At 39.1% G+C, this 18,824-nt stretch overlaps 1 protein-coding gene across 1 annotated transcript in view; it reads right to left on the reverse strand.

The window, feature by feature from the left end:
- cass4 (Cas scaffold protein family member 4) overlaps positions 1-17,120 on the reverse strand; it is a 75,542-nt gene extending 58,422 nt beyond the window's left edge. The window contains exon 1 of the mRNA XM_028811821.2: positions 17,009-17,120. Coding sequence (XP_028667654.1) covers positions 17,009-17,014 — 6 coding nt within the window. The 5' untranslated portion in view covers positions 17,015-17,120. The remainder of the gene's footprint in view (positions 1-17,008) is intronic.
- Positions 17,121-18,824: the final 1,704 nt, after the last annotated feature.

The raw sequence follows: 18,824 nt of genomic DNA on the forward strand, positions 1-18,824 counted from the left end.
GCGGATGGTGTCCTGGGGGATCTCCTCCCAGATCTGGACCAGGGCATCAATGAGCTCCTGGACAGTGTGAGATGCAACCTGTTGGAGTAAGATGGACCGAAACAAAATGTCCCAGAGGTATTCTATTGGATTTAGGTCAGGCGAGCATCAGTCAATGTGTATCAATTCCTTCATCCTCCAGGAACTGCCTGCATACTCTCGCCACATGAGGCCAGGCATTGTCGTGCACCAGGAGGAACCCAGGACCCACTGCACCAGCATAGGGTCTGATAATGGGTCCAAGGATTTCATCCCAATACCCAATGGCAGTCAAGGTGCGGTTGTCTAGCCTGTAGAGGTCTATGCGTCCCTCCATGGATATGCCTCCCCAGACCATCATCGACCCACCACCAAACCGGTCATGCTGAACGATGTTACAGGCAGCATAATGTTCTCCAGGGCTTCTCCAGACCCTTTTACATCTGTCATGTGTGCTCAGGGTGAAACTGCTCTCATCTGTGAAAAGCACAGTGCACCAGTGCTGGACCTGCCAATTTCTGGTATTTTATGGCAAATGCTAATTGAGCTCCACAGTACTGGTCAGTGAGCTGAAGGCCCAATAGAGGACGTCAGGCCCTCAAGCCACCCTCATGAAGTCTGTTTCTGATTCTTTGGTCAGAGACACTCATACCAGTGGCCTGCTGGAGGTCATTTTGTAGGGCTCTGGCAGTGCTCATCCTGTTCTTTCTTGTCCAAAGGAACAGATAACGATCCTGCTGATGGGTTAAGGACCTTCTATGGCCCTGTACAGCTCTCATAGAGTAACTGTCTGTCTCCTGGAATCTCTTCCATGCCCCTGAGAGTGTTCTGGGAGACACAGCAAACCTTCTGGCAATGGCACGTATTGATGTGCCATCCTGGAGACGTTGGACTACCTGTGCAACCTCTGTAGGGCCCAGGTATCGCTTCATGCTACCAGTAGTGACACTAACTGTAGCCAAATACAAAACTAGTGAAAAAACAGACTGAAAAGATGAGGAGGGGAAAATGTCAGTGGCCTCCACCTGTGAAACCATTCCTGTTTTGGGGGTCGTCTCATTGTTGCCCATCTAGTGCACCTGTTGTTAATTTCATTTACACCAAAGCAGCTGAAACTGATTAACAACCCCTTCTGCTACTTAACTGACCAGATCAATATCCCAGAAGATTCATTGACTTGATGCTATACTCGGATTAAAAAGTGTTCCTTTAATTTTTTACCTTCAGGGCTTGGAAACTTGTAATTCCACCACATGTCGAGCATTAATGCTGCCTTCTAATACCTCCTCTTTTCCATCCCTCTGCATTTCTGGAAACCAACATCTTGAGGGCATATGGCATCACTTTTGGTCTTGGGGCTCCTGGACCCGGCCTTTCCGCCTCAGTGACTTCATAACCGGCAGTACCTCCATGTTTGAAAAGACATTCTGACTAACTAAAAATTGAATAGCTTTTGTTATTTTGCAATCAGTTACACAAGGATCACCATTCTGTGCTCAAAATCTTTATATTTGTTTGTGTTTCTCATATATAGATACTGTATATTTATAAGAAAGAGTTAAGAGGAACATGTACGACATACAGTCTGTGTCAGCTTTATTGTGAAACAGGAGGCTCGCCTGTCAATGAATGGCAGATGACAACAGTTCTTGTTCTGCAAACATGTCACATTATCATCCTCTACATTTAGAAAGACTCACTTCCCCTCACTCCTCCACCAGGTTGGTTAAAACACTGCCAGGGCACACATCACCTTAGTCAAAACAATTCTATTATGAATATTATGGAGTAACAACGGCAATCATAGACATTACTCTAGTTCCAAGAATCAACTATGCAGAGTTAAACTGACATGTTATGATTGATACTAAATTTGATACTTAAGAGACATTTACAAATCATCTGTCAATGACATCATTATGACAACTGAAAATACACATGATCATAAAATAGACCTGATAAAGTTAACGGAATCATAGCCTACATCTCCATGTAAAGAAAACGAAGGTTGTGTTATTTAAAGACAAGTAATAAAGAAACAGAAATGATAATTTAATCATTCTGGATTGAGGCGACTGTCACATGTCACCTTCTAGGACATATCCACAGATTATCCATTGACAACTAATTTCTAAATAGTTAAGGTGATAATTTTCTATATGGCTTTGCAAAGGTTTTTTTATATAAATAAACTAACAGAAGTAACTATAGTGAAGGCTAACTGTAATTTTGTTCCTTCCACCACCTTAAAGAAATACGTCAATAAAGACTGGACGCAAGATCGCTGACAGAATCATGAGAATAGCCCAGTGCCACCCATTTTAATGGCAAAGTCAACAGAGGGAAGGCCCTAGGGTCTGTTATTCAGATGTTTAGCTGAAGTTAACGATTAGTTCAACAGTAATTACAAAAACTACAGTAGGTCATTATTCCAAAAGAATGCAATATACCAAAACAGTAAGAAATACAGTACATGGTGTATGTTACTTGTGCGGCTGTTAGGATATTATGCCACACAAGGGTCCTGAATTATAAAATCATCATGGATTTGAACCCAAAACCTCAGTTTATTCTAATTGCACACCATCTAATTAGGCTGCATGCTAGCTGTTGGATAAATTATATGTGACTGACTTTAAGCAACTTGCACCTTCCAGTAGCATGAAAGCAAACCTGTGGTTTGAAAATGCTTTTGAATAGTTTGCTTTAATACATGAAGACATTTTTGCAAAGATAATAATCCATCCATCCATTGTCCAACCCGCTGAATCTGAACACAGGGTCACGGGGGTCTGCTGGAGCCAATCCCAGACAACACAGGGCACAAGGCAGGAACCAATCCTGGGCAGGGTGCCAACCCACCTCAGGACACACACAAACACACCCACACACCAAGCACACACTAGGGCCAATTTAGAATCGCCAATCCACCTAACCTGCATGTCTTTGGACTGTGGGAGGAAACCGGAGCGCCCGGAGGAAACCCACGCAGACACGGGGAGAACATGCAAACTCCACGCAGGGAGGACCCGGGAAGCGAACCCAGGTCCCCAGGTTTCCCAACTGCGAGGCAGCAGCGCTACCTACTGCACCACCGTGCCGCCCCAAAAGATAATTTTACATGGAAAAGAATTTTGATGTTGTAGAAAAAAGTTTCCACAATCATTCATGCTCATTGATGATGTCAGAAGTCAGTACCCAATGGGTTTCCATATTTTTTATGTATTAATATATGAAAAATGAATGAAATTACTAGAGCTAACAAACACAATAATGACGTTAGTTCATGTGATTACTAATATCTCACAATTTCTTTTGTTATGCAACAATTCTCATTTACTTGTAAATGGATGACTGCCTGCTGAGTAAACTAAAGTAGTCCAGCTCATAATTACAGATACTGTATATTGCTTTTACTTTGTCATGTTTCAAAGAGATATCTGTTTACAGCAATTCTCGTACTGTTTTCTTGATAATACATACTGACATATAGTATCTATTTCCCTAACATTAAAAATAAATAAATATTTAAAGAAAACAGTCTGCATTCAAATAATTTATTATGGGGTTAAGATGATTATATCCCTTAACAGTACTATCTGTTCACTTCATACTAACAAATCTGGTGTGGTATTCACAGGTTAAAAAAAAACTTTTTAAAGATGCTGCCTCCAACTCTAATGTTTCTATAGGTTCCATGATTAACTGCCAATAGTAAACTGACTTCAAGTTAATGGTTTGATGTCCTAAAAGTACAAAATCAGTAGTGTCAAAAATGCAAACAAATGGAAATTCCAAAGGATTGGTGGGCACTATTTTGGAAGTTAAATGTGGACTCAATAACTCCTATGAGCAGCTCTGATTGACCTTAACTGCTTTTTAGGATTTTCATCCATTAGTTCTGTTTGTCTATTGGAATATAACCTCTTTATTACTTAACCTTTAATACAAAGCCTCCTTTACTTATCGCAAAGGGAATTCGGATATGCATCACAATTTGTTGCATATTCAAAGTAGAGGCCAGTTAAGGAACTGCATGTGGCGGAGTGCTCAGCACATATGTGGCAGTAATGTTATAAGGGATGTGCTCCACAGGAAGCAGCCGTAAGATACAGTGGATAAAATTAACTGCTTTCTCTTAAACAATGTCATTGTGTGAGCTACTTAAAGCTAGCAGTCATTTCAACCTGAAGGATGGAGATGATTAACTGGATACATAATATGTGCCTGCAAAATGAGGAAAAATTAGAAAACGAAAAAATTTTAATGAACTATGCCAACAAAGATTTTTAAATAACTGGAGTAAAACAGGAAAAACTAAATCACACCACATCACTGCAACTGGTGCGTACAAAAAAGTAAGATGGGGCAAATAAATTATATAATTCTGCCAAAAGAGCGCATAGAAACAAAAGACCTGTGAATACTCAGTCTTTCTCTCCTTATATTTGGTTCAGCCTGCCTTCAGAGTGATCCTGGAAGAGAACATTCTTCTCTCTTGAATGAATGAATGAATGCATGAACATGCACATTCTTTACGTTTGAGAATACAATGGCGTATATTTAGACATGGGGGCGGCACGGTGGCGCAGTGGGTAGCGCTGCTGCCTCGCAGTTGGGAGACCTGGGGACCCGGGTTCGCTTCCCGGGTCCTCCCTGCGTGGAGTTTGCATGTTCTCCCCGTGTCTGCGTGGGTTTCCTCCGGGCGCTCCGGTTTCCTCCCACAGTCCAAAGACATGCTGGTTAGGTGGATTGGCGATTCTAAATTGGCCCTAGTGTGTGCTTGGTGTGTGGGTGTGTTTGTGTGTGTCCTGCGGTGGTTTGGCACCCTGCCCAGGATTGGTTCCCTGCCTTGTGCCCTGTGTTGGCTGGGATTGGCTCCAGCAGACCCCCGTGACCCTGTGTTCGGATTCAGCGGGTTGGAAAATGGATGGATGGATGGATATTTAGACATACCATGTAAACATACTGTAGCCGCACTTGGACGTACGAGAGGGGTGTTCAATAATTTAACTACCTGAGTATCATGTGATGTAGTTGTGGTACAGATCTGAAATTGTCACTGAAAGTGATGTCTTAGAATGCCACACATGCAATTTAAAGTCATTTCATAACAAGCACTCAGAGAGAAGGCATGGCAAACACATCAACCTGCAAGTCTATGCAGAAATTGACAAATTGGGAGCATTGTTCCATCATTAAATTATTTACAAATTAGGGGAAAAAAACACAGGAAATTTACTAGAGGTTCATTATTGTGCCTGGTGATGATGCACCTTTCTACTATTAGGTGACATTTTGAACCAAGCAATTTAAATGGCATAGGGAGTCAATAGGAAATGTGCCAAAAAGTCTAATCCATTATTATGGAAGATCATCATGTCAGGGTTAATGTTATAACCCATGAACTAGTCACTTCAACTGGCACATTTTCCACAATTATCCATACTCAATTAATGATGTCAAAGGTCAGCTCCCAATGGGTTCCCCAAATGCTGACATTGGATCAGAAAGAATGTCACCAGGGAAACTTGGATATTCTTGGAGAAAATTCCATTGGCTTTTTCTCATGAATTGTTACTGGGAATGAAATGTGGGTTCACCACCATGACCCTGAAATCATACAAAATATTTTGTGTGCAGCAGTAGACCAGGAAAGTCTTGATGACAAGTTTTCTGGAATACAAAGGGTGTTCTGCTTTTGGAATACATACCACACAAACCATAACTGGACAAACCTATGTTTCCACAATGAAGTCATTACATAAGGCCATCAAACAGAAACATCCCAGGAAACTGTCAGGTGTATTACAGCTTCACAACAAACATACCATTCCACAAATTCCAAAAACCAAAGGCCACTATCAGGGAATATGGCTTCATAGGGCTTAACCATGAGTTGAAGAGTACTCCAGACCTGGCCCTGCATGATTTTTTCTCTTTCAACATGAACAGTAATTTCCAGATGATAATAGGTTGGCCTGAGGACCAAGATGAACCCTTCTATGCCAAAAGAATTTAATTATTGGAGACAAAGTGAGGCAACTGTGTTGAAGTCAAGGGGGATTATGATGAAAAGTAATGAGTTCAGTTTGACCATCAGATTTTATTTTCATAGTTAGTTTGGTAAATTATTGAATACCCCTCGTATATATACTGTACATACAGTATATCATTCAATATACAAGTGAACTGTCTCCATTTCAGCACAAATAAAAGCAAAACAAAACATCAATGTGGACATAAAGAACATGCTGTACAGAATATTTTGAAATGCTAAAAGAAGTCAAGCATTTATGGAAAACAAAAATGTCAGTGATCCTCATAAAATACTACTATACATACTGGAGTGAGGCACACAAAATCAAATTTGGGAATAATTTGATCAGGAAACACAATATTCATTTAGGTTAAAAAAAAATAAACCCATATCAGCATATGCGTACCACTGTTAAGTTATTTTTATATTTCTTATATGTTTGATTCTCATAACAACCAAGGTATTTTTAAAAGGAGTTTGGAAAATGCTATTCCAGTCAGTATTTGGTAATGGATCACATGATTAGAAGCTTGAGAAATTATGGGATTTGAGCTGCAGTAGGACTGTAGTACAGCTGGGAAGCTTATCAATAACTGTATGCAAGATGTTGAAAAGAAGGCAAATCAAGAAACATCTCACCTGAAAAACTCTACAAAACAATAACATCACCTACATTAGGCTCTTTATAGGCCTAAAAGTGTCAATATGCATGCATAGCAGAACAGTCTAAAAGATGGTCCTAAAGAGACAGCAATGGTATGAAATTACTTAATGTAAAGGAAGCACATGAACACAATAAAAGTATAGTGAATATTGTGTCTTCATATAGCCATTTGTTTACCACAAGTACAACTAATACCTTTTTCAAAAACTGGAGCTTGTATATTTTACAGTAGTGAACTACAGTGGAACCGTGGGTCACAAACGTCTCGGATCACGTACAAATCGGGTTACAACCAAAAAGTTTGCCAAACTTTTGCATCTGTTCACGACCACACACTCGGGTGACAAAGAAGCCAGTTTCCCTTCCGGTTCGTACACGCCGATGATTTCCGCACGTGTTCAGTCTCTCCCTGTGCGAGCGAGCGAGAGAGTGCGAGAGCGAGACTGAGCATATATATATTTACATACAGCTCATACAGTCCGGAACGGATAAATTGTATTTACATACAATTCTATAGGGGAAATTACTTCGGGTCGAGGTTCCACTGTATCTGTTCTGCACTTTGAGCTACTGTACATCATATGTATGAAAATATGCTATACAAATAAATGTTGTTGTTGTTGTCTGTGTCCTGTTGTAATACCAGAAGACCTGGACTCATATGTTTGTTTGCTTTACTTGTAAAATGCACAGTGAGGCAAATCACCACCACAGTCTTTGTTCCTGCTGCAATGGCAGAAACACTCACATCACCATCTGATGTTATGTAAAGCATAATTGTATTTTCTGAGTTTCCAACATATGTAAAGCATTTCTGACAGGTTGACATGGAACTTAAGAGCAGTGTTCACTGGTATAATCTATTATTAAATGGTAATATTCGTAATGATTAAAATAACACATGAATAAATTAACAAGACAATGCTTCCTGATAAAAAGAACTGAAGTAACACGTTTCTCACTAAATGACTGATAAGAAATTTTTGGCCATTTACAACCTATGAAAAAAAATGGACAATCTCATGGTCCGGAGGCCCAGAAAATTTAAACCTCACTGAAATGTTTAATTGTGAAAAACACCTAAAAAATTCATTTATTAGTCGAAAAGGGTGATCTTTGTTCCAGAATAAGGCGGCTACAGAATAGAGTAGACAGTAACATGTCTGACTGTTATCTATTGGTTTAAGTTCTGCCAATACATGTTTTTTTATCTTGATCTTCTTTTGTAAACAAACATATGCAGAAAACAACTACACTATCCCAAAATGAGTTCAAAAATCAATGGAATTGTTTATTTCCCTAAAATTAGAAAAAAAATGTTCTAAAAAATTAAACATACGCACACCATTCAGGCTTACTTCAATTTCATATGCATTAAAACATGCATTTACAGTATTTAATATTGTTTCATTGATTGAAGGCATACCATATTTAATTCCCTTTGTATTTTCAATTGCCATCTTCTGTATTCTGTAATTTACACTACATGATCTATGTCCCTTATGATATCTGAACTGTTGTCATATCTGTCTATCCTAAAATGTTCTTAATAAGTTCATATGACAGATTTACAGTTGCACAATTATTTATGAGGAAGTTTCAAATTATCACTCTAATCCAAAAATACTTCAATAAAATTATATAAATACCTCTGTTCATACTATCATGGTAACTATGATATTCAGTCCATGAGAAGAAAGACTCACACAGTGCAAACCTTCATTACCATCGCTAGTTTATTATATTTTGACGTGTGAGATATGAGTCCCTGTCTTGCAACCCAAAAGGCTGGGACTCAGTAATTTTATCAAAACCAGCTTTATTCAGCTTGAAACAGTAACAGCACGGTATTTACTGAAGAGGGATCTACCACTCTCCTATACACAAACACAGCATACAGGCAGGGTTGTGGCCAAATAATACTGTTCCCTGCAATTATAAGGTTCCTTGCATCACCCATCGATGGCAGGCGCTTATAGCGCAACACGATCAGCTGAGATTTGCTTCCTCAGTGCTCCACTGCAGCGCTTTGAGCCTGTGGTTGCCTTGGCAATGGACAAGTCATCTCCCACAGATACAACAATCGCACTTCGGGACGGACTTTGTCGTGGCGTCCCATTGGGGGGGGGCCTAAAAGATTTCAGAAACCTCACAATTTATACATATACTAACCGATGCCCGGTGTAAGAATAGGAATGGAAAACGGTGATAAAGGAATTCAGAAATCAAGAAGAAATAAATACTTCTTGAAAGACGCAGTGTGCATGTAGAATTTCCGGCCAAGCAGGACTACATGTGAAAGTGATAAATAAATCAGGCTTTCAGAATTTACGTATTATGGCCATGGCATCCTGTTAGTTTTGTTGCATGTATCTTGGACTTCCTGGACGGTAATATGATCATTTTGCCTACACGTTAGGGGTGGGCGGTATGACCAAAATTCTATATCACGGTATTTTTCTAAATTATCCCGGTTTCACGGTATTCGACGGTATTTTTTTCCCCATGCATGAGTGGATGTTAACCACATTTTCCACTCCAATTACTGCAGTAGACTGGCTAAGAATAACCTGTTAGACTGTTATGAGAATTGTACATTGTATAAAAAAACATTTTGATGTGCACACAAGTATTAATACAGGTTTGCATGGCCCCATAAAGTGATAGTTTTCAAGGGGGTGACACTAATGAAGAGAAGGAATCACATTGCATGACAGTTGCTGTCAAAATATAGAACCTTTTTATTGAACAAATTTTGCAAAAACTTAAACTATGATTTTGACAACATATTTTCAACCATCCAAAGAGGCATTTAGACTTAGTAAAATATCCAGAGGTGCTTGTCAAAACTTGCATTGCACTGAACATGTCTTAGAAAAGTAATAAATAGTAAATATTTTTTGTGAACCAACTACACTTTGTTAATGTTAACTATCTCTGTCCACTGACACGTTAAAGTGACTTTTTCAACAACTTTGCCATCAATAAACTGCATAATATTTAAACTAATAAATAATAACAATAAAATAAATAATAGTATTATTACTGATAGCTGCACTATTACTTCAAGACTTCAAGCCCAGGTGCATTACACAGTATTCACCAAATTAAAATAAAATAAAATAAAACAAGTACAACTTTGTGATGACATCCTTACCAACTGTACCATCATTTAGGTAAACTGCATTAATATGGACCTTGCTTCAAGCTAAGCTACATACATAAATAAAATAACTGCAACTTGCATTTACTGTATAATGCTATTTGTGGTATAGCCCTATGGAAGTGCATTAGGGCCACGGTGAAAAAAAAAAATACAGTAAAGAGGGAAGAAAAAAAACAAACTACCAGTATATGTCAAGAATAAAGTCGACATGCTGACTTTATTCTCGACATTTCCACTTTAATTTTGACACTTATGTCAAGATTAAAGTCAACATTTCCACTTTATTTTCATAGTTTACTTAATAATTAAAGTAGAATGTCACAAACTAAACTTCATCCTAAAATCAATGTTTAATTTACTTGATTTTCTCAAACCCCATCATAAGTTAATGCAGCACATTAAATGCTTTGTGTTGTGTTCCCCGACCCAGTTGTTAATCACTATGCTTCTTAAACTGACTTCCTCCGCACTAAGAGGAGGCAGCAAAGAGGAGGCAGCAATCACCGCACAGAATCCATTCATTTCATGATATTCCTGCTCTCTAAAAATTTTGAATGCTAAGATAAATACTTGATATCATTTTCATGATGAAATGCATTAAAGCAGGTATTAAACAAGCATGGTAGGGAGGCGGTAGTGCTGCTCCCTGGCAGTAAGGGGTCCCCAGGTGTAAATTCAGTGTAGAGACCTTTATGGCAGGTGTGACGAGGCTCCAAAAAATTGGATGTATGAATAGCTATCGCACAGGTTTAACTTAAATATTGTGTAAATGTTGGGTTTGTGATCTGGTGGTCGGAGACACGAACACAGAATTCAATGCGTGTTCTTCTGAGCGGGCTTTCTTTATTGCACGCGTTCTGTCTCTATCTGACGTACCAAAACCCCAGTTCCTATCCGTCCTTTTTCTTTCTCCACATAACCAATCACCACACGATAAACGTCTTTGTGAAATTAAAACTAGTTATAAACTTAGCCCACGGAGTGTTCAGAACTTTAAAAAATATCTTCGTTATACATGTTTAATTATGCCGTCCATTCAGAGTTGCGCCCATCGAAGGATGAATACAAGCAAAACATACACTAGCAGGGTCAATATAGCACAACAAAACCCCACATCCTACATGACTTTGAAAGGAAACTGAAGCGCCGAGTAAACCTACCAGAAAAACATGCAAATGCAAGGCAGGCACGCCGCCGTGCCCCCATATGATTAATGCATGCTTTAATGCATTTCACCATGAAAATTATATCAAGTATTTATCTTAGCATTCTAAATGTTCACAGAGCAGGAAGATCATGAAGTGAATGTATTCTGTGCGGCGATTGCTGGCGGCGCCTCCTCTTAGTGCAAGAAGAAGTCCGTTTAAGAATCATTTAACACAAAACATTTAATGTGCTATATAACTTATGACGGGGTTTGAAAACATGTCGTCACACTATTACACAGTACCCAGGTACATTACACTGTATTGAAAACAAATAAAACAAGTACAACTTGGCTTGCAGTATTATCCAGTAGTATAGAAACAGTATTTAAACATCTGACCTTTTAAAACTAAAGTATCTCCAGGCTCTCTGTCCATTTTCACCACGCAGTATTCCTATGCTACTGCCCACTATTTGGTGGTGTAGCAGTGAAAAAGAGCCCTAGTGCAACAAATCTGTGTTTAGCGGTGTAGCAGTGAAAAAGGTCCCCACTTGAACAGTTTCCCGCTGCGCCACGTTCCGAATGTCGTTTAGGCAATTTAAACCGGTGTTGCGGTATAAGAAAAATCCATATCATAAAAAAAATAAAAAACGTTTTTCGGTATGAACCGGTACACCACCCAGCACGTACATTGTTATTTTCAGCATTTGCGTCTGATAGTTCCCAGATCTTGTTGATGTAATCTGAGATAGTTGAGACATGCGCCCTCTGTTTTAGCATATGCATCTACAACGTACTGTTGGAATAGTTTGCCGCTGGAGTGCAAAATACTAAATGTATTCCTCATTGCTAATCTGTATGCGTAAAATTGGCATTGAGTAAGCCTTATTTGCTTGCCGGTTCTTTTATCGGGAACATGTTGTAAATCTTTGTGCCAGCCAATGTCTCCATAAGGGAATAAAGGTAGGTAAACCATAGGATCACAATTCATACTGAGCATAGAAATCTGTTTACAGGAGTTGCCTATGGGATAGATGCAAATGTCCCTTTCAACAGGCGTTTTGCCATCTTCTCCGACGAAAATAGCTGCAACATCGGTGTGACATGCCGGGGCATTGTATCATCATAAATCCTGCCTAGGGTTTTCCTTGAAAACCATTCGTACAGATGCTGTTGGATTGGACTGAGCGATTACATGCATGTGTTTGTATGATTTAGCGAAGGGGTTGATGTTTCTGAGCATGAAATCTAGCTGGAGAAGTACATTTTTGCCGCATGCAGAGTTTGCTTTATTTTGTAAGCGTACTTCAGTAGCTTGCGCTGTGTCAAAAACATACAACTGTCCATATCCTGGAGAGGTAGAAGTGTTAGCGTATAGTAGAGAGATTTGGTGATAAATTTGCCCGTGCATTTTAAAACAGTATGGTCCGTGGCCAAGAGGTTGAGTTATCTGTGCACCCATGGAAGCAAATGCTACAGAAGAGTTGTGTTCACAATAATTTTTAGCTTCTGATGTTTGCTGTGTAAGAAGCTGTTGTAAAGACACAGGTGGCTCCCGCAAGGGTGGTAAAGCTACTTTACCGTTGTGGCAACACTTCGAGTATTTGTTGGATGTATTACGCTCAGCAGGCCAGTATAGTGCATGACATGGAAGACGACGAATAGGAATCGAGAAATGCCGTGTCGGCTGCGTGTGGGCGGGACCGGTTTTGAAGTGGAAGCAGGACGAACCAGAAGAGAAATATATCCATCCATCCATTTTCCAACCGGCTGAATCCGAACACAGGGTCACGGGGGTCTGCTGGAGCCAATCCCAGCCAACACAGGGCACAAGGCAGGAAACAATCCCGGGCAGGGTGCCAACCCACCGCAGAGAGAAATATATATAAGAGATTTTTTTTTTTTTTTTGGTTGAAATGAGACTTAGCTAGACCAAACTGTCAACTGCATGAATGTAGAAAATCAGAAAGACTGAGACTGTGCTAAAAACATTTTGCATTGTTATATCAGCAAATTGTATCCATTGCCATAAAGAGATAGTTTTATAATGGGGGGACAGCATGGAGCAAAACATAACAATGAGTAGATAACTTGGAGTTTGTCTGTCCTTTTAATGAAAGGGTGGGGTTCAGGACTGTAGGCACACATATGACCTCTGGAAGGGGCTGCAGGAGGGCAACCTCACATGATTTCCTAGTTTAATCCTACTGTCTGCAAATTTCAAAATTTGTCCATTTGCACTACATAGTGGAAATGCTGTGCAGAAGGGTGGGACCAGAGTAACAGAGTGAGAGAGAACTCCACTTGCAGTCCGCAAGGTACTGGTATTTTCTATTGGTGAGTGATGAAGTCTTCTTTGAAAGACAATAAAGAAAACATATAAGATCATTTTGTAGAAAATAGTGCATGTTTAATTTATTAACATCATGTTCTTCTTAACTGCCTTTCCTATGATGACTGCAACTTAATATGTATTAAGATATGGCAAAACTATAAGAACACCTCCCTTGATATACACATACATAGCCTACCAAACATAAAAACAGGATCCAGTAAAAAAACATGTATAATGTGTTGATTGCTCTTTTTCTAAGAAATAATTTATGAGAAGATCCTGGCAGTTATTGTTTTATGTACACATCTATGTTAGCTTGTGTCCCGTTATTTTCTCCTTTTCCAGTTTTGAAATGAGTATCTGGAAGATATCACTTGTAAGTGATAATGTGATGAAATGATGCAGTGGGTGTCTGACTTTGTAGTTTAAAGTGGGTTTTCTTCAACCACAGCATAACAATTAGCCATTGAACCGATGATGCCAAAGAAGCTAAGTACTCAGCTGATACATCCTGAAAATGTTTTGCAGGTTTCCCATTTTTAGCTTAAGATACAGTATATGCATAGCAGATTTACTATAGCCATTTTACAAATTTTAAGTAACCATCACATACAGACAACACGGAAAGAAAACAAAACAGAACTTCCATTCCAGCCACTTCCTGAAAAAGTATCAGCCAATAATATACTAAAAATGATAATATAAATAATAATAATAATATATAATAATATAAAGTGCCTTAGCACACTTTCATTCAAAGAGTAAACATCATATTTGCTCCTCTGGACTGAGTAGTATGTCCACTGTTAGTGACAAGCTAGTTCAGGATTAATAGAGTCACTAGTGGACATTTAGATCCAAATCTTGTCTTTTACTGAATTACTCTTGGGACTTTTGCTTGCTTGTTTCTAAGACACTTAATATTGTATTTGTTGTGCATTTTGGACATGGCCATGCTGAAAGAAGAAACCAAGATTTTTACAAAGTGAGGCAATTTTCCTATAGGATTTACCTGTTTTATTTTTTAACCATACATTTTCTTTCCATTTTCAGAAGATTTCTTCTCTCTGCCAATAAGCAACTTTCCAAATACATGACTTTTTGCCATCATCACAATGTTTTACATGGGTGATGTCTTAGAGTGTTATTTACTCTTATATTTAAACCTGACACTATCAGTTTGGGAATATTCGTTCAATTCTTGCTTTACGTGACCATACAGTATTCTTCCAATCTTTTCAGAGTGCACCATATTCCATTTTTACTGGCAGGGTTTTGCATCCACTTTGTCAGCTGTCAAATTGTTTTTTTCTAGTCACTGTTTCACAGTGGTCATATTTGTGCAATGACTAGCCTATCGCTAGCACATTTGCAGATTCTCTCTGGTCAGTTATGAAAATATTTTTTTCAATGCTGTCACAGTCTTATTGGTATCTTCTCTGAACAACACTCATGTCCAGCAGGTGAATTTAGGATCACCTGCATTAACAAGATTGTAGATGTTCACATATTCTGAATTTTGTAGATAAACTGCTGTTCCTCTACAATTCTATTGTAAGCTGTGCCTTTTCTTGAATTTATTCCAAATTCTTTTGATTTATTTTTTTCTAACATTCAGGGTACTTTTGAAAGGAGAATGGTTTGAACACTTTGGCTTTTTGTTGCGGATTGTGCTGCTGTGGTTACCACTGCTACTATACGTTGCAGATCCACTGATCCTAAGTTATCATATGTGCGTTCTATGCATGCCCCTGTGGGCTTTCTCCAACTAATCTGATTTTTTCTCACATTTCAAACACACACAGATTAGGCAGATTACCAAAAAAATCTGATGCTGTACAAATAGGTGTTGAGGGTATCCATCCATATTTGCTTCCCGCCTCGGGCCTTTGGGTGCCATTATTGGTCCAGAAAATAGATGGTACTATATTTCTTTATGCATTAAGTAACAGGAACAGTTAAACTGTTAACAATTCTGACAGTAGTATCAGTACTTCCATATGCTCTACTTAACTTTGGCGTTAAAAAGAACCTGAACCACGTTTACATGAACAAAGATGGCCTCATCTACACTCTTAAAAATTAATTCTTCTTAAATGGCACTTTACTGGATCTGTGTGGTTCCTCACTAATCCATTGCTTGACAAAGTACCATTTTATTGGGGGAAGGGTTCTTTGCATATGAAACTGGTCCTTTGAGCTTTGAAAAGGTTCCTACTTGTTGAACAAAATTGACATCTTTAATGTATAGTAGGCTACCTAGCTTCTGACAAATCCAGAAAACCTGAACTTAGCTTGTGTTATTGTATGAAGCAAGAGTCCTCAGGAACTCGTTGGTATTTCACAAATTTGTTATCATCTATTCATTGGAAATTTATGGTTCCTGTTACAGAACTAAATAAATAAAGGCTATCTAGACCCTTCAATTAGATGGTCCTGTTGTGGTGTGAAGAAACCTTTATGTTTAAAAGTGCAGTTAACAACATGGCTGCACTTGTCCAAAATTAGGACTGCCATAAAAATGAGGTGAGTGTTAATCTAATTACGAGTTTTCAAATGATTACTTTTAAATCATTCATTTTAGCCAGTATCCCACCAATGCTTCAAAACATTAAATACATATTAAACAGGCATTACAACTGTACAAAAAGTACAGTAGAAAATGTTTAATTAATACTTCATTATGCTCTTTTACAATTTGTTCAATCAGGAATCGTCATAAACACAAAAATATGTCAGTTTTACAAAACTGCAGAGGATGTGACAATGCAGTTGGCTGCTATCAATGCTTATCTAAAAGGTATTATTAATCAGAATCAACTCCCTATTATTCTTTTAAAAATGGCTGCGCTATTTCACATACAGTACTTTGTCTCAGTGAATGAACTGGTCCAGATAATAAGCAAATGGACGGTGTCCAATGTTAGGTGTAGCTGAAAACTGGGATGTTACTTTCCTTTGTTTACTAGGGAACAACGTACTGTACACCTTTCTGTCAAGTAGCCCCGTCTGAGGCGGGGATGAAACGGCTCCCTAACTCCTCTCAAGACACCGCTGCACGCTAAAGCGAACACTTTTGACTGAGCCTGCGTGAAATGTTGCAACTTTCGATATGGTCCAATAAACCCTACTGAAGAGAACTAAAAAACAAGGCTTCAGAAAACAGGGCGAACACGAAAGAACTGGCAACCTGAGTAAACATTCTTAGAAGCAAGCAAGCTGCTCTGCTGGCAGCGCAGAGTACAATTTACACAATTCATTTTTAACAAAATTAACCAACATAAAACTGCAGAGAAAATGAACACCACAAATACAAAAAGAGATACCAATACACCGTGTGATACAGGCATCAATATAGCAACGAAATAATGTAAAACTCGTAAACATCACCACTTTGTACACTTCTAATGAAAATAATAAAACGTAACATCATTCCCGACAACATGAATGACATGGGTTGACTTTATTCCTATCATGCACAAAATCACAAAACAACACTTGCTCTGTACTCAATGTTATTCTTATTACTGAGTAACACGGTGTTTCAGATCAAAATAAATACAGAGAGTTAAGAAAAGCAACATGAAACATTTTTCGATAAGGGGGAATAGTAACCGTGCGAGACGTCTCGCCCTCACCTCCATGTCTTCGCCGCTCGCTAGCTCGCTTGTTTCGAGGTTTGTTCTACGAGTCGCACATTGCTTGTTCTCCGCCGTTCGCTCTCGGCATCCAGGCGAGTCTCCGCTTCCAAATCCGCCGTACACAAAGTGAGGTGAGGGCTGTGTACAATATTAAAATAACAAGCGCTCTATTGGTTCCTTGGTTCTATGGACACGCCCAGCTCCATGGGCACAAGCGCTCTCACTGAAGCTTATACTTAACACACCGCTCAACTCTCAAGCTTACGGATATATCTTCCCTCTAAGACTGGATGGACTTCAAGCAGACTACTCCTCAGACAGATTTTACGTGTACATGTATACACAACACACCATATCACTCACTCCGCATGTTGGGGGGTCTTACTCACACGGGCACACTAGTAGCTACTCAGCATGACCGCACGGAAGAATTAGGTGTGATTCATTGACACGGTTAATAGCGCACACGACCGTCACATGTTTCCAGTACGCATTCTTGCTTTAAGAATTACACATCATGACATCATCATCATCCCCAAGACTGAGAGTCACACTAAGTAAGGCATGCAATACTATTTCAAACACTAAGCATTAAATTAACTCACAAAGGTAGTTACACACTCAGAATAGCCATCAATATATATCTGATACAAATATACCTGTATGACCTGTTAAAATCAATCACATATAATTGGCTTGAAAGGGTCATATCCTCCTGTTTAGACAATTAAAATATCAAAATGCCTAGCACACAGTGGCGCAGTGGTAGCGCTGCTGGCACGCAATAAGGAGACCTGGGTTTGCTTCCCCGGTCCTCCCTGCATGGAGTTTGCATGTTCTCCTCGTGTCTGTGTGGGTTTCCTCCCGGTGCTCTGGTTTCCTCCCACAGTCCAAAAAAATGCAGGTTAGGTGCATCGGCGATACTAAATTGTCCCTAGTGTGTGCTTGGTGTGTGTGTGCCCTGCCCGGGGTTTGTTCCTGCCTTGCACCCTGTGCTGGCTGGGATTGACTCCAGCAGACCCCCCCTGACCCTGTGTTATGATATAGCGGGTTGGATAATGGATGGATGGATGGAGCTTCTCCTACTTTTGGATAAGCAAGTTTGGAGGTTGGATAGATGGACTGTCAAAATATGCATTCTGTATATGCACAGATTCTGTGTATACTGTATGCTTAATGCCAAAGACTGTATACTGCTCCTAAGCACCAGCAAGGCAGAAGAGTGTATTGGTGAATACATAGTATATCCTGTAGCACAATGCCAATTGATTTTTATGTTTTGTGCATTTTTACCTGATTTAAATTTGAGAAGTTTACAGCACACAGCACAATAATAAATGCATTGTACATAATATGCACGAATACTGTAAATTGCCATACTATATATACAGTAAATTCATTAATCCATTTACTGAACCCGCTTAATCCAATTTTCCACACAACTATTTAGCACATTCTGCACACACAGCACAGAGCTCTCATTAAGTCGCCACAACTCTCTTTCCCTGTTGAGAATTGAGAGCACATTGTGCAGGCAACAAAGACAGATGCAGTAAACTGTACAGTTAAATATAATGAGGGTACATGCAGCACAGTGGGTGAATTCTTGTTTCTTGTGATAGTTAAATAGATGGCATTGATATTATTGGTTGCAATTTTCCCTCCACCAGCTGAGTATTTTCCTGTATTGACCCTTATCCAAAATATAAAATAAATAAAGATTGCATGGCAATAATACTTTCCTTAAATGCAGAAAAACACATTTTATACTTTCTGCTGAGACATTCTTGTACTATCTATCTATCTATCTATC

The sequence above is a fragment of the Erpetoichthys calabaricus genome, chromosome 10 (genome assembly GCF_900747795.2).
Source record: "Erpetoichthys calabaricus chromosome 10, fErpCal1.3, whole genome shotgun sequence".
NCBI classification, from domain to species: Eukaryota; Metazoa; Chordata; class Cladistia; order Polypteriformes; family Polypteridae; genus Erpetoichthys; species Erpetoichthys calabaricus.